The sequence below is a fragment of the Caloenas nicobarica genome, chromosome 5 (assembly GCF_036013445.1).
Source record: "Caloenas nicobarica isolate bCalNic1 chromosome 5, bCalNic1.hap1, whole genome shotgun sequence".
NCBI lineage: Eukaryota > Metazoa > Chordata > Aves > Columbiformes > Columbidae > Caloenas > Caloenas nicobarica.
This window is the reverse complement of record NC_088249.1, coordinates 15,873,122-15,886,499: the sequence shown is the minus strand read 5'-3', so window position 1 is coordinate 15,886,499 and position 13,378 is coordinate 15,873,122. Positions and strand designations below refer to the sequence as shown.

The following is a 13,378-nucleotide window of genomic DNA, read 5'->3' as shown; positions in this document are numbered from 1 at the left end:
CAGATAGAGTACCCTGGGGACTAAAACTGAAGTTGCTAGTTTTGCGTAGATAATAGATTTTTATACAGGCATTTGAAATTGAGCATTTTGTTTAAGGCAGTCAACAGCAACAATTGGCATGTTTAGCTGGGAGAGGAGGAGGAGGAGATGGGGATCTTGGTCTTTAACAGCCGCTGGCACAAGGCTGCTGAAGCCATCTGTTGTTCTGTGTAAAGGTTCATGTTACACATGCAGGGCTCCTCGCTTCCACCTCGGGATTTGGGCACACGATAGTGTTACCAGTGCTCTGTGAGTTACTGCGTGCCAGGTGGGCCGTGGCGGGACTCTGTGCGTGTGGCTGGCACACAGCAAACGCAAGGTCAATTGCGTTTGTTGAGGCCTCGGTGAAAGCAGTGGGTACCTGGAATCTGTGGTAGGGTTAAAATGTGTGAAGAATCAGTTGCTATTCTGCTCGAGCCCTCGGATGTTGAATGAAGCAAACTTCTGTTGGGCTCCTTGACCTTAAATGATTCCCAAGTAAGATGAGGGGGTTTGCTGGACTGGGCTGTAGATGCTTTAGCCAAGCAAATTCCAGATCAGTACAGAAAGTTTAATGAATCTCCATGTGAAATCCTTGTTTTCTGCTTTGTTCATAGTTGGCTCTTATAAAAAACCAACACATTCTGCTGCTTGGATTTCATCAGCTATAGAAAAGATGAGTATTAGAACTATGGAAGAAGCCCGAAAATCTGATGAAATCTTAACCTTATAGGTGAATCAAAAGAATTACTGCATTTCAAAGGCCAGTAGCCAAGATAATAAATACTCATTGCAGAAGAAATGTATAGTAGAGTCAATTGTGAGTGCTGAAGAGGTTCAGTGGAGCACGAAAAGGTTCAGGAAGCTCCTTTGGTTCCTGGCAGCCTGGTGAGAAGCAGGCAGCGTGAAGGAACATCTTCCCAGGTGAAGGCAACTGTCATCCCTGCCTGGCTTTGAGACCAGGGCTATAAAACAGCCATGTATCATGCTCTTCTGTGGCTTCCTAGCCACATTTTTGCTCTCACTGGGCAGCAGAGGAGGACTAGCTCTCAGCCTTATCCCAGCTTCATTGTGGACTGAACTCTATTGAGCTCTGTGATGCAGAAGAAAAGTCTGCATTCCAGCCATTGCACCCAGAGCAGGAGAGAGGCATGCAAGGTGTGCAGAGCACTTAACGAGAGAATATGATTTCAGTGTGGCCAAGGGAAGCTGGCAGGTGATGAGGGTGTGGGAGGCTTTGTGTCAGGGAGGGCAATGTCAATGGAGAGCTGGGTACAGAGCCTGGATCAACCAGGGTGCGGGATACTGTAGAGCTCAGTGAGGGATGAAAGGAAGAGTGGTGGAGGGGTTTTCTGCAAGACACAGAAGTGCTGCCTACAGCACTTTCCTCTCTTCATTTAATAAAAGCAGGTGCATGCATCTATTCTGCCCCAGAGAAAGCTGTAATAAACTCATCATGGTCTAGACACTTTCACTACACACAGGCAATTGGGCAGAGCTGCGGCCACTTGCTTGCCTGTCTGCTTTCCCCATCCATGACTGTGTAAACCTGAGCTTATTTATGGTCTCTGCCAACAGCAAAATGTGGCCAGGAGGATCAAAGTCAGTCAAGCTGGTTCCCTCCTTGTGCAGGTAAGATGCGGTATGTCTCCCCAGCAGCCCTCCTCAGTGTGGCAGGACAATCAGGTATTGCTGTGAACAGGCACCGCATCTTGGGAGCATTTATAAAATATTTACTTTGAAGGACTGGACTTTCTTACCCTGTTCATGTACTGCAATAAAATGTTTGTTTTCCCCACCATTGGACCATGAACTTAATACCAATGCAGTTGCTATCAACACCTGCCCGCCTCATCTACCATGTTGATACAGGAGCCAGCCTATATAAATAAACGACAGTGCAGGCATCCCTTCCCTGCTGTCCTTGTCACCACAGAGCTACCAAATGACCCAGAGTCCCCAGGACACATGCACTGGAGGGACGGACGGGGATGAAGGAGGAGAAGAGAACAAGGGGGGTTTGGGGTAGGTCACCCGCAAGAGGCTGGGCATGGTCCAGGGCAGCTGGGAGGTTGGAAGGAAGAGTGGGAATGCAGCAAGGGTGTGGTGCAGGTATCAGCAAGACCTCTCTAAGCATTTAATGGACTCCTCCAGGTGAACATCACCGTTTCCCCCCCACCAGACACCATCACCACCCAGAAGATCTGGCTGAGGGGGAGAGTGGGCAGCAAGGCATGTTTTGATCGCGGGGGAAAGGGGGAGAGAGAGGCACTTACACGGGCTGGGATGTGCTGGATATGCTGCCGTCGTACCTTCGCCTGAACCCCCAGGCTGCCCCTGAGCTGGACGGCTGAGGACGGCCTCTCGGCTGGGCCGCCAATCTGGAGTGGCGATGACATGAATGAAATAAGGAGAAATACTCCGAATAGGAGAAACAGGTCATGTTGAGGCAGAAACAGAGACACACATCCACAGAGACGGAGTGAGAAAGCCTGTCGGTCAGGGCTTTGAATAAAAGCAGATGGCCACGGGTTGCTCTGCACTGGATTCAGCTGCTCGCTCGGCTCGAAATTATTTTTGGCCCTCTGAGGAAGCGTCAGGGGATTCAAATGACCATATAAGACAACAGTGAGGTTAACCCTACCACCACCGCACAGGAAGCAGGCATGAGGCGAGGTGACATTCATCACCTACGAAGTGCCACGCGAGCAGGTCAGAGGTGGGGGTGGAGGAGGACCCAGGGCCCCCGGGTGCCGGCTCCGTTTCCAGCCCAGCTCTCACAGGTGGCGGAAGAGTTCAGCAATGCTGGAGATCTGGAGCTACAAGCTGCAAAGGTTTTCCCTCCAGTGGGAGGTCAAAAGCTGCTGGGCTGAGGCAAAGGCAGGGCAGGTTAATGAACAGAACTGCAGGCACTGTCTTTCGCCAAAACAGCAGGTGTCAAAGGACCTTCAACAAAGACAGGACCAAACAGCCAGGGAAGCCCTTATTCTCCTCCACATTGGGTCCCCACGGCAGAGCTAACAGTACAAGGGTACGGTAACGACACTGAGAAGCCACGACCTTTGATGGGAGCAGGACTGCCTGCTATACAGTATCTTGATTCCATAGCTATGAAATGCACTTACTGCTCATCAAATTGTCCCCAGTTTCCCAGCCTTGGAAACCAAACAGTCACAGGTGGTAATGAGTGAGGTGTCAGAGGACAGTAGTGTTATGAGAAAGAAGGAGGAACAAAACCTCAGTTGCTCCCAGCTTCTTACAGAAAAAAAAAATAGTTTAAAAGGATATTTTTCTATCTTACTTGGTTTTAGGGTGACTTTGTAACCTCTTCCTCTCCCTGCCCCCCTTGAGAAATCTGCCTTTTAAAAAATGAAAGGAGAACAATGTCTGGTTTGGAAGCTGACAGTAGATCTCTCTAACCCACAGCCCAGCATCACAGGGGAGGGAGATGCTGCCACGCTTCTTGTCTGGAGCTGCTCTTAGCTGAGTGGTGAGATTGAGGTCAGACTCTGATCTGAAACAACTACATCCTTTCAAGTCTGCAGTATATAAAAGGTAGCCAGCTCACACTGTTTTATATGCCTCTTTTTGGCCTCTCTCCTGTGTTTTCCTCTAACAAATGCTGTGTTCCCTCTCTGGCAAAGCCCAAGCCCGGCATGCAGTATGCCTATGAGGGGAAGGAGCTGCTGGCTTCAGCAGGCTTGCTTTTGTTCAGGAGGCCTCATAGCAGTGTCCCCTTTCTTATTTTATTTGTTGCTTAAAACAGGCGACAGCAAGCAAATTCTCATTTTGTCGCGGCCGTGTAAATTGTTGACCTCATTGGATTTATAGCAGACTCTGGCTTTCAAGCTAATGACAGACTCACAGAGCAGCCACTCGGCAAAGCTAATTAGAGAGCACGTGTCCAAGCAGGGGAAGCTGTCTGGCCCTTTCCAGGCAGGCTGTTTGGGCCGGGGCAGCTCTGATGGGCACTCACTCACCTTTGCCATGGGTAGATGCGGTAGGGCGGGTTGTGGCTGCTGGCGCGGCTGGGGGACGCCTCGCCAGGACCCGCCACCAGCGGCTTCTGGTGGCTCTGGGCAGCTGCCGGACCCACCGGGTCCTCTCCCAAGCTCTGCTGGATGGCCATCTTTATAAGCTCGTCTTCACTCAAGCTACTGTACAGACTGTATTCCTCAGAGCCTATTGTTTGTCTTTGAGTATTTGCTGCCATTGTAGCCATTTTATTTTATTTTGCTTTCCTGTAAAAGAAAATTGTGATCATCAAAATCTGGAAAATGAAAGAAAGAAACTCAACTATCATGCGCTTGTGTTCAGCTCTGCCTCTTGATTAGACTGACCAGAAAACCTTCAGAAATCCTTCACCAGTGAGAGAACATTATCAGCTAAAATCTGCATGTGAACTTAATGAACTAACTCATTTCTATCACATAGAAGTAACTGATTTAGCTGGTATTTGAAAAAGGGAAGGGAGCTGCTGCAAGCAAGGCAGGTTTTTATCTACTTATTCTGGTTACCACAGCTCAAGAGAAAAGTAGGTAAAGGAAATCCCCGTAAGATTAGAGATACAGCTTTAAAATGAATTTGCCTAGGAGAACGCCAATGGACATATCTTTTTTTTTTTTTTTTTTTTTTAATTTCTTGCTCTAATTGCAGAAAATTAAAGGAAGAGATTTGTCTCTCTGCTGGTTTTATGCAAGGGCAGGTTCTCCACCATGAAGTGTAAAGAGACTTTGTGGAGTAATTTTTTTCCACTTTATCTGGAGATCTCTTGAGCAACATGCAAAACTATTCTTTGAAGTGACTTTCTTTGTTTCACACAGCTAGGAGAGCAAAATGACACTGCTCAGTTTCACTTCTGATTTTTTTGCTTTTCACAGAACAAAGTTTAAGGTCATGAGCTTTAAGACTTATGGTCAGACTCTCTTACAAAAACTGGTGGTTGAGAGCTGGAAATGAGAGAAGGGGGAAACATCAGGGCACACTCAGCAATCACAGAATGACTGTAAACCATATCCGCAGTGTGGACTCAAAAAAGGCAAAGGCAATCCAAAATATTATTGTATTTCCAGCAGTGATAGGGAAGTAGCAATGCCATGAACGGGTCAATGCTCTAGCAAGAGCCCATCTGAGTGCCAGAGAGCACTCTGGCTACCAGTGTTCAAGAGCCGAGGGCTTTTTTCATGAGAGGAGATGGAAAAGGTTGCCTCTTCTAAGAAGATGAGAGCCAAGAGGGAATAGGTTTGCTTTTTATAAGCACACCAGTGAGTGAGAACTGTGTAAAATAACGGAGAAATCTGGGAAGAGAAGCAACGGGTACAAGCTGCCTACAGGTAGATCAGGGGAGGGCAAGGACCCAGCAGAAAGATGCTGTGGAGGCACATCCCCAGGCACAGACAGGCAAGGGGCTGGCTGAGTGCACCAGCATGGCTGGTGACAAAGCTGCCTGTCCCCAACCCTGGGGCCGTCAGCCCCTGCCCCTGCGATCCCACAGCAGGGCTGGTCTCCAGCTCCCCACAGCCCTGCCCAGCCATGGGCCTTGCTGCACTGGGTCCCCCGGCAGAGCCACACGCGGGGCTGGCAGAGCCGCCCAGCCTCTTGCTGCTCAGGACCTGCCCCTGCCACACCGGGCACCACTGATGGTGAAGCCTGCACACGTGGCTGCTCTCTCCGCAGGCCTGGGCTCTGTGCCCGCTCCCCGAGTGCCCAGAGCAGCCTGGTTTCCCAAGGACTCTCACCCACATCGATGGCAGTGGGGTCCAGTATGACACAAGCCTTGTGCCAGGTGACTGCCCTGCTCCAGCAGTCCTCACTGCTGTGTGCATGGCCGAGGGACGGTCCCGACCTGGGGGAAATGGAAACTCCCCAAATGGCGACAAAGCCTTATCTGTACATGTTAGGACACTCATGTTTGTTCCCCTAACCATAATAAAAACCAAGACAAAACAAAACTAACACAGTTTGAAGAAATTGCAGTTACTTAAAGCAAGCCATAAGCAACATAAACTCTTGGGTTTAAGCTTTTCACTTCAGAAATGGTGATATCTCCCACATCAACAGCCACCTCAGACTCCAAGCATACCCCAGAAGAAGTGGGAAGAGTTCAGGGTATAGGGAAGCCCAGCAGATTTCAGATTGACATTATGACTTTTAACAATGAATAATGTATTTTACAGCCATGAAAACTGCCAAAATAAAACCTTCTGTTGCTATAAATAATGCAAAAATGTTTGTTTTTCATTTTCAGCCAGATCTCTCATGGCTGCCGTTGGTTACCTTCTCCCCTGAGAGCTGGTGTGCCTCAGCTCTGCCATGACCCTCCCTGTCCCGAGAACCAAGCCCAGGCATCAAGCAGCTGATAGATCCCACACAGAGCTCCTGCCTGCCCCGTGCCCCATCCGCTCTAGTACCTGTCCTTGGCTGCACTCCAGTCCATGGCTGGCCAAGAACCATGACACAGCTTTGTTTTCTCAGCAGCTTCTGCTACTGCTTGGTTTACTCAACTCCTGGCACCCTGGGCAGCACTTCCATAGTCTGTCAGCCCATGTACTCACTCAATAACCGATGCGCTGCAGATGTGCAAAACCCACGGGCTGGAGTCAGAGGGCTTGCCTGCAGCACCCAGCTCTGCAATGCCTAAATGTAGCAGAAACGTAAATTACTTTCCTGTGACAGACCTGGCCCTGATGGTGACTCAGAGACTTAAACTAAGCAGTTAATAGAGAGGGCAGGATCTGATTGTAAGCTCCTAATGGAGGTGATGCACAACAACTCTTTGAAGGAGGCAAGAACGCAGATGAAATTGCTCCTCTCTGAGGGCAGCCTGTGCCAGTGGAGCACGGGGCACAGACGGCTCCTCTTTATCCTCCCCAGCCCCACCGCCAGCATCCTGACAGCGCAGGAGGCAGAGCAGGCAGGGGGTCCAGCCTCACGTGCATCTGAGCTGGGTGTTGGAGTCCCTTCGTGGGCAGGCAGGAGCACACAGGAGACCACTGCCGATGTGACTCTGCACTCTGGCACAAAGGACCGAATGGTTTAGGTGCCTCACGAAATCCCCCAGTGGATCTAGGTATGAAAGCAATATCTGGACATCTTCCCCTCTCTTTTTCTTTTGTTTCACACCTTGTAGAGGCACAGGGAGGGCGAGGGAGATTTTGAGTTTGGGGATCACTCCTATTTTACCCTCTTATTCTTAGTATGGGTTAACTGGGTCCCGCCCGCTCTCAGAGAAAAGGGAGAACCTCCTCTGCATGTTGGTGATCATCACTAATCTAAATATTTTGACAGGAATCCCACGGAGTGCAGAAACAACAGTGCTGGCTGCAGCTCCTGCCACTGACTCATCCTGCAGAAAGAAACATCGTGGGGCCCAAAATAGAAAAAGCTTTCAGTTCTGCTCATCTAACTGGCACAACCCCGAAGAAGGTGTGAGGCTCATGTCCTGGGCCTGCAGAAGCCTTTGGGTTGGTCCTGATAGCCAAGGGCAGCCTTGGCTGTCCTGACCCCTAGCAGAGATGGTTCCAGTTGGGCTTCAAGCCATTCTTGTTTCCCTCTGCCTGCCTCCCCTACCTCAGACTGACCTGTGGGGTGTGTCTGAGTTCGGCAGGAGGCACCACGCATGCCTCCTCCTTACAGCTCCCTGTGCTGTGGCCCCGAGTGGAGCAGAGCCAGCACCCTCCCCTTCCACCTGGAGATGCTTTTGTTTGAAGCTGTAGAGGCACAAGGCTTAGGCACTATTTCAGGTTATTTCTGTAACAAGCTGTGATGAGCCAGCTGAGCTGCAGTAACAGACAGAGTGTGTATCCTCAGCTGGAGGCAAATGCAACGCAGCCTGATCCGGTTTAACCTTCTTCCACCACAGCTGAGCTTGGTGGCATCTCCTGGTGCTGCTGCAGCTGCCCAGACCTACCCTGGCTCAGGTGACACAGCAGGGTTAAGGTAACCCCATCCGTGGCCAGTGGTGAACTAGTACAACCTTATAAAAGCCCACTAGACCAACGCACTATAAGCTATAAGCTTCTGTAACAAAGGTGTGAGAAAAATCAGTCTTTGTTGCTAGGAATGGTTGAATCGGTTTGGATAAAGTTCTTCCAAAGTGGTCTTTCTAAATGCAGCTTGAATCTATTTTCTTGTTCTAAGCCTGATTACTGTACGTTTAAAGTACTGTAATCAGATTCATAAGTTAAATGCTGGGTTTACTGTTCACCCTAATTTCAGGTTTTTGAGGGACGTTTTAATGTCTGGCTGTCCCCTGCATTTCTCTGGCAACCCATGAGCTGGCAGGTAGCACACAGCATTGCATGTGCTATAAGAGTAGAATCTGATTTTTAAAGCTGTGGGTATAGTGCCCTTATTATTCCTTAGATGTCACTTTGTCTTCAGGTCTGCATGGCTTCATTAGTGATATCTCTTGGCAGAGACACATCTTAGGATACTGCTGCCTGTGCTGCCATTTAATAGCTCAGTCTGACAAGATCTTCTGGATCTAAATTTACCATCATTTCCATATAGGGACTGATCCTGATTCTTAATTTTACCATCCTGGTTTCAGTGAGAGTTTGTTTATTTAGATGTAGAAATCAGACCTGTGTTATCCAGAGGTAACCTGACTGCATCCACCAACCAGAAGGTAAGGTTGGAAATGAAATGTTTGTGCCTGGGCCAGGCTGTGAGCTCTGTCCTGTGTTAATGAGCAGCTGTACCTGGCAGATCTGGGAAACCAAAGGTACAACTCACCAGGGTGACTACTAGTAACCACCCACATTGTAGTAAAAGCCACTGACAAACACAATTAGTTTGCTACTGTAATTGGCCTACAAGCTCTGTCAACATACGGTGCTTGGGAGAATGGGCCTCTGATCCCTGATGCAACATAAATAAACAACAAGGATTACATCTGGCTTTGAACATGCAGAACTGCTCTATTCAGTACCATTAGCATCTGAAACAACTGGTCCCCATTGATAGTTCTTCCTTATAAAAAGCTTAGCAAGGCTGCCTGTCCTCGTCAATAGATTCCAGGCAGCAGAATTAGCAGAATTACTTACTGCTGTCAGAGGAGGGTGGCAGGTGAGTGACAGGGTCATTAAGGGAGCAGAGCCAGGAACTCTGCCTGCCTTTGCACTGAGTTTACTCCAGTCAGCTTGTAACTCAATACAGGACCTCAGTATTTATGGTTCAGTCTGATAAACCACATTTCTAAAAACAAAAACAAGTCTTTGAGAGGCTGCAAAAGAGAGAGAAGAGGAGCAGCTTGCTCATTTTGCTTTCGTAAGGAATGACTGAGCGCCAGCTTCTGCAGATACGTGTTTACCCTTCCATGTGTTTGCCTTTACTTCTGAAAGCAGCGGGAGTGCGCACAGGGAGAAGGTAAATACGACTGGAAGTCTTCACAGTAAACCAACCTCCACTTCAGCTCTTCCTGCAGCACCTTTCAGGTCAGATCCTCTGCTGGCAATGGAAACTAGGCCAATTTACAGCACTTAAACTGCTCACATTTTTGCTGTGTTTAAGATCAGTTTCCAGATAAATCTTTGCAGTTTTTAAAGGATATTATATTGGATCAGTAATTCTGGGAAGCAGATTTTGTTGTTGGTTTGGTTTGGTTTGGTTTTTTTAAATAGAAAGATTTTCAGTGCCCATAAGACCTGCCAGAGCTGAGACATGGGAAGACCTACACCTCGTGCTGTCCAGCTGTGGCAACAGGCAAATATATTTTGTAATGATGACTTATGCAAAACACTCAAGTTCCAGCCCAGTGCTGAAGGAGCAAAGCCAAGCTTCCTAAAGGAATCCTACAAGCAAACAAATCCCCTTGTCCAGCCCCAGCTGTCAAAACAGGTCACCTATCAGTCTGGCATATGTTACAATGCCATTAATTTGTGACTCTGTGCAAATTCTTTACTGGAAATGCATGCACCTGCAAGCTTTTATTTCTTCTCAGAAAGCACTAACTCAAACAGCATTCAGTGCAATACTACCTTCATGTCATACCAACTGGAAATTTATAAATGAAAGAATTCATTTGGTGATGTCATTTTTTCCCCTCACACTCCACCTTGTGCTCTACGTTGTACACATATGTTGTAACAATGACAACAATTATTTCTGAGCAAACTATTTTAGGGACAAAGATATAAGCATCAACTGCAAGTAAAAGAAAAACAAGGAAAAGGGAGAGCTACAGTTCTGCTTAACACCAGTGAGTGGTTTATGACTTATCTGAAAAACAACAACAACCAAACACAAACCAAAACACCAAGAGCAAACCACAAAATCTCCCAAGACTGTGTCAGGGTGTTAAGTTACAAACCGTTATAGGAATAAACATTTGCATAGACATAGCAAACTGACAGATTGAAAGTGATAAATAAGTTCAAAACATGCATATTTGAATTACCTTTTTGTTCTGAAATAAAAGGGTAATAATACTGTTGAAATGGGTTATCTTCTTGATTAGGTCTTAATTCAGAAAATCCTTGCTGGTATTCATCTCCCTGCTTTGCCTGGATGTTTCGATCAACTGCAGGACAGCTTCGAAACACTCCCGCTTTGAAGCCTGGAGTTTATTTCTGGATCACCCCATGATCAGCAAATACAAGCCAAAATATAAGTTGTTCTGAATCTCAGATTTCCTGTTTGAATATGCACGGCAGAAACTTTTACCCATCCTATAGTTCTTTGTTGCATTATCTGAAGAACTTCACTTCATCAAGCATCCTGTAGCTAAATGACACAAAACTGACCTTTCTATTACATCATTATTTATTGTCCCTGACAAGTAGACCATATATGGACATGTTTCTGGAACCTAAAGAGAAAAAAAAATTGCCTTATAATTTTGAATTAAAATAAGTTGTCTTGGAGTTTTATTTACTTGGGGAGAAGAGAGCTCAATTTTCTTTTAGCTGCTGCTTGTTAAACAAAACAGGCAAACATTAGGTGGTATTTACTGATGTTTTAGAGTGGTTCACATATTTTTAAGGCTGCAAGTTTGAGACTTCAGGATTCCAAAAGATGACAAAAGCAGCTGTGAACCTTTTCCAAGCAGTATTTTTAAGAGCTTACTACTGGAAAAGAACTGCTCTCGTACCACATAAATGTGAACAACAGACCCTCTGTCAGATTCCTCGAGGCCGTAAATGTGAAATGGTAGCCATCTTCCCCACATCTGGCAGAGGGCAAGCTGGCCAAGGGAGAGATAGCACTGATCCAGGGATGAGCTAGAAGAAAGCAGTCAGGCACATAGAGGAGAATTGACACTGTTGGATTAGCTGGAACTTGGAGATAATTCTCAGTTTGGGAAGGTTTCTATGTGTTCACCCAGCTAATACGATGAATGAAGGGAAACAGTAAAAGACAGTACCAAAACGATGCCTATGTGTTTTCCTTCAGCTCCTGCATCACTAATTCCTGTGGCAAAACATTGCATATGAAGAGAATAAAGCCTAGACTGCAATGAGTCTGGTTTCCTTTCCAAGGACCTTGTCCAGCCTCAGGCTGGCTGTACTCATCTGTCAGTGCATAAACACCCCCTGTCTAAGGCTTAGCAAGAGTGATTTTGAAGGGAACCTGTTTAGCAAGACCTAATCCTGCAAGGATCCTAGGGGATCACCTAATGGGTGATCCTTTCCAACTCACCTCCTTTGCCTTTAGTGTCTTTCAGGACCAGCATCATTCCCTCTCCATGCTTGCTCTTTGATCCGGCTTGCTCTGGCATGACAGGATGGCAAGTACGTGACACGTCCCCCTCCTCAGCTGCCGCCGAAACCATCTGCCCCTCATAACTAGTGCTAGGGCTGCTGTTTTGCCCAAAGTTAAGGACATTCAGCAGTTACTGTGGCAGGCAAAGGAGCCCTGGATGTCGTCACCAAGAGGGTGTGAAACTCTTACGCCCTTGACAACATGTCAGCCTCTGTGACTTTTGAACAACACCCAGGACTTTTCTCCCTGATATTACTTTCAGATTGTAAGCAGCCTTGGATTAGAACCAAGAGTGAGTATCTTCCACATTTAACCCTTCTGCTTGCCTTTTGGCAGTCTCTCATCAGATCCACGCCTTTGGCACTCTTATGGCTGGCTTGGTGTCTCACTGAACTCAAGAAAAAATGCCGATATTGTGATGCAGATTCACGCTTGGCAGAGCAAGGGTACCTATGTCTTCCAGGATGGACTGTTTGATTAGAAAAAATGTACTAGGGCTCAAGGTCTCAGTGGCTGTGAACATTGCAGGTGGTTCCCCCTGCCATTCACACCAAGCACACTGCACTTTCCTCCTACACTCCTGGGTTTCCGTGAGAAACCCCGTGCACCTCTTTGATGTGTTTGGAACTCCCATGAATGCTACTGGATCATTTTCCAATAAAAGCACATGACTGTGCTTCAGAAGATCTATTTTCAGATACCACTAACTCTCCCTTTTGTCTTGAGTAAATCATTTAACTCCTTTGTTTCTCATTTTCTACATTAGTGAAGTAGAAATAATCAAATCCATTAACTTCAGAGAAGAGTTAAAAATTCCTTGCAGATGGGAAGCCAATGAGACTACATATATGGATAGAGATTGCCGAATAAGACCTTTTTTAATTAGTATCTGTGAAATACTTTGGTATCCTCAGAGGAAGACCTCATAGAATTTTGAAATATTAATTACAGAAATATTACTCTACAGGAATGAAATAATACATTTGGGGGTTGATTTTTTTTCCCAGTAAAACAATGTTGTGGCTTTAATAACACCTCCAAAGCATGATAGTAACAATCATTATGATTTATTAGTATTGCATCAGATTTGTTAATATTTCCCTCGGGTCATGCACAGTTATGGATCTGCATTTTCAGCCTAACCTCAAGACATTCCTAGAGATTACAAAATGTCACCTGCAAAAATAAATACATAAGTTAATGCTATTTTCTGAGACAGATTTCAAACCCAGATAATGCATATTAGATCTGTTTTCTTTTGCTTTAAATAGAAAATTATAGGAATAGCCAACTCATGCTGATGAGGGAGTGAGCTAGGGTCTCACAAACCGGGTGCAAAAAAAGAGAATTTAGTGTGAAAAAAGACAAAGAAGCATGACCACATGAAAATAAGAAATGGCTAAAGGAACAGCGAGATTCACTTCGTTCTTCATATTTCCTTAAAATAACCAGCAGAAGTCAGGTTAGGAAAGCACTTTTAACATTTTCTTCACTTTTGGGTTTGTTCAGAGCCTCTGCTTCCACTAGTGGAATTAAGTAGCCCTTCAGCTCTACTAAGTGCTGTTTTGTTTCAAGACACAACTGAATCAGGCAACTGAGGTTGGTAAAACCAAACCAAAACCAAACCACAAAAAGCAAAACACAACAAAACAACCCC

The 13,378-nt window shown here is 46.4% G+C and overlaps 1 protein-coding gene across 4 annotated transcripts in view; it reads right to left on the bottom strand.

Annotated features, from left to right (window-relative positions):
- ASB2 (ankyrin repeat and SOCS box containing 2) overlaps positions 1-10,733 on the bottom strand; it is a 32,672-nt gene extending 21,939 nt beyond the window's left edge. Inside the window, exons 1-4 of one of the 4 annotated variants that reach the window (XM_065635464.1) lie at positions 10,418-10,733; positions 6,573-6,654; positions 3,999-4,259; positions 2,295-2,399 (exon numbers count right to left, since the gene is read on the bottom strand). In XM_065635464.1, coding sequence (XP_065491536.1) covers positions 2,295-2,399; positions 3,999-4,240 — 347 coding nt within the window. In that variant the 5' untranslated portion in view covers positions 4,241-4,259; positions 6,573-6,654; positions 10,418-10,733. The other 3 variants (XM_065635463.1, XM_065635465.1, XM_065635466.1) reach the window with 3 other exon arrangements.
- Between the last annotated feature and the right edge of the window lie 2,645 nt (positions 10,734-13,378).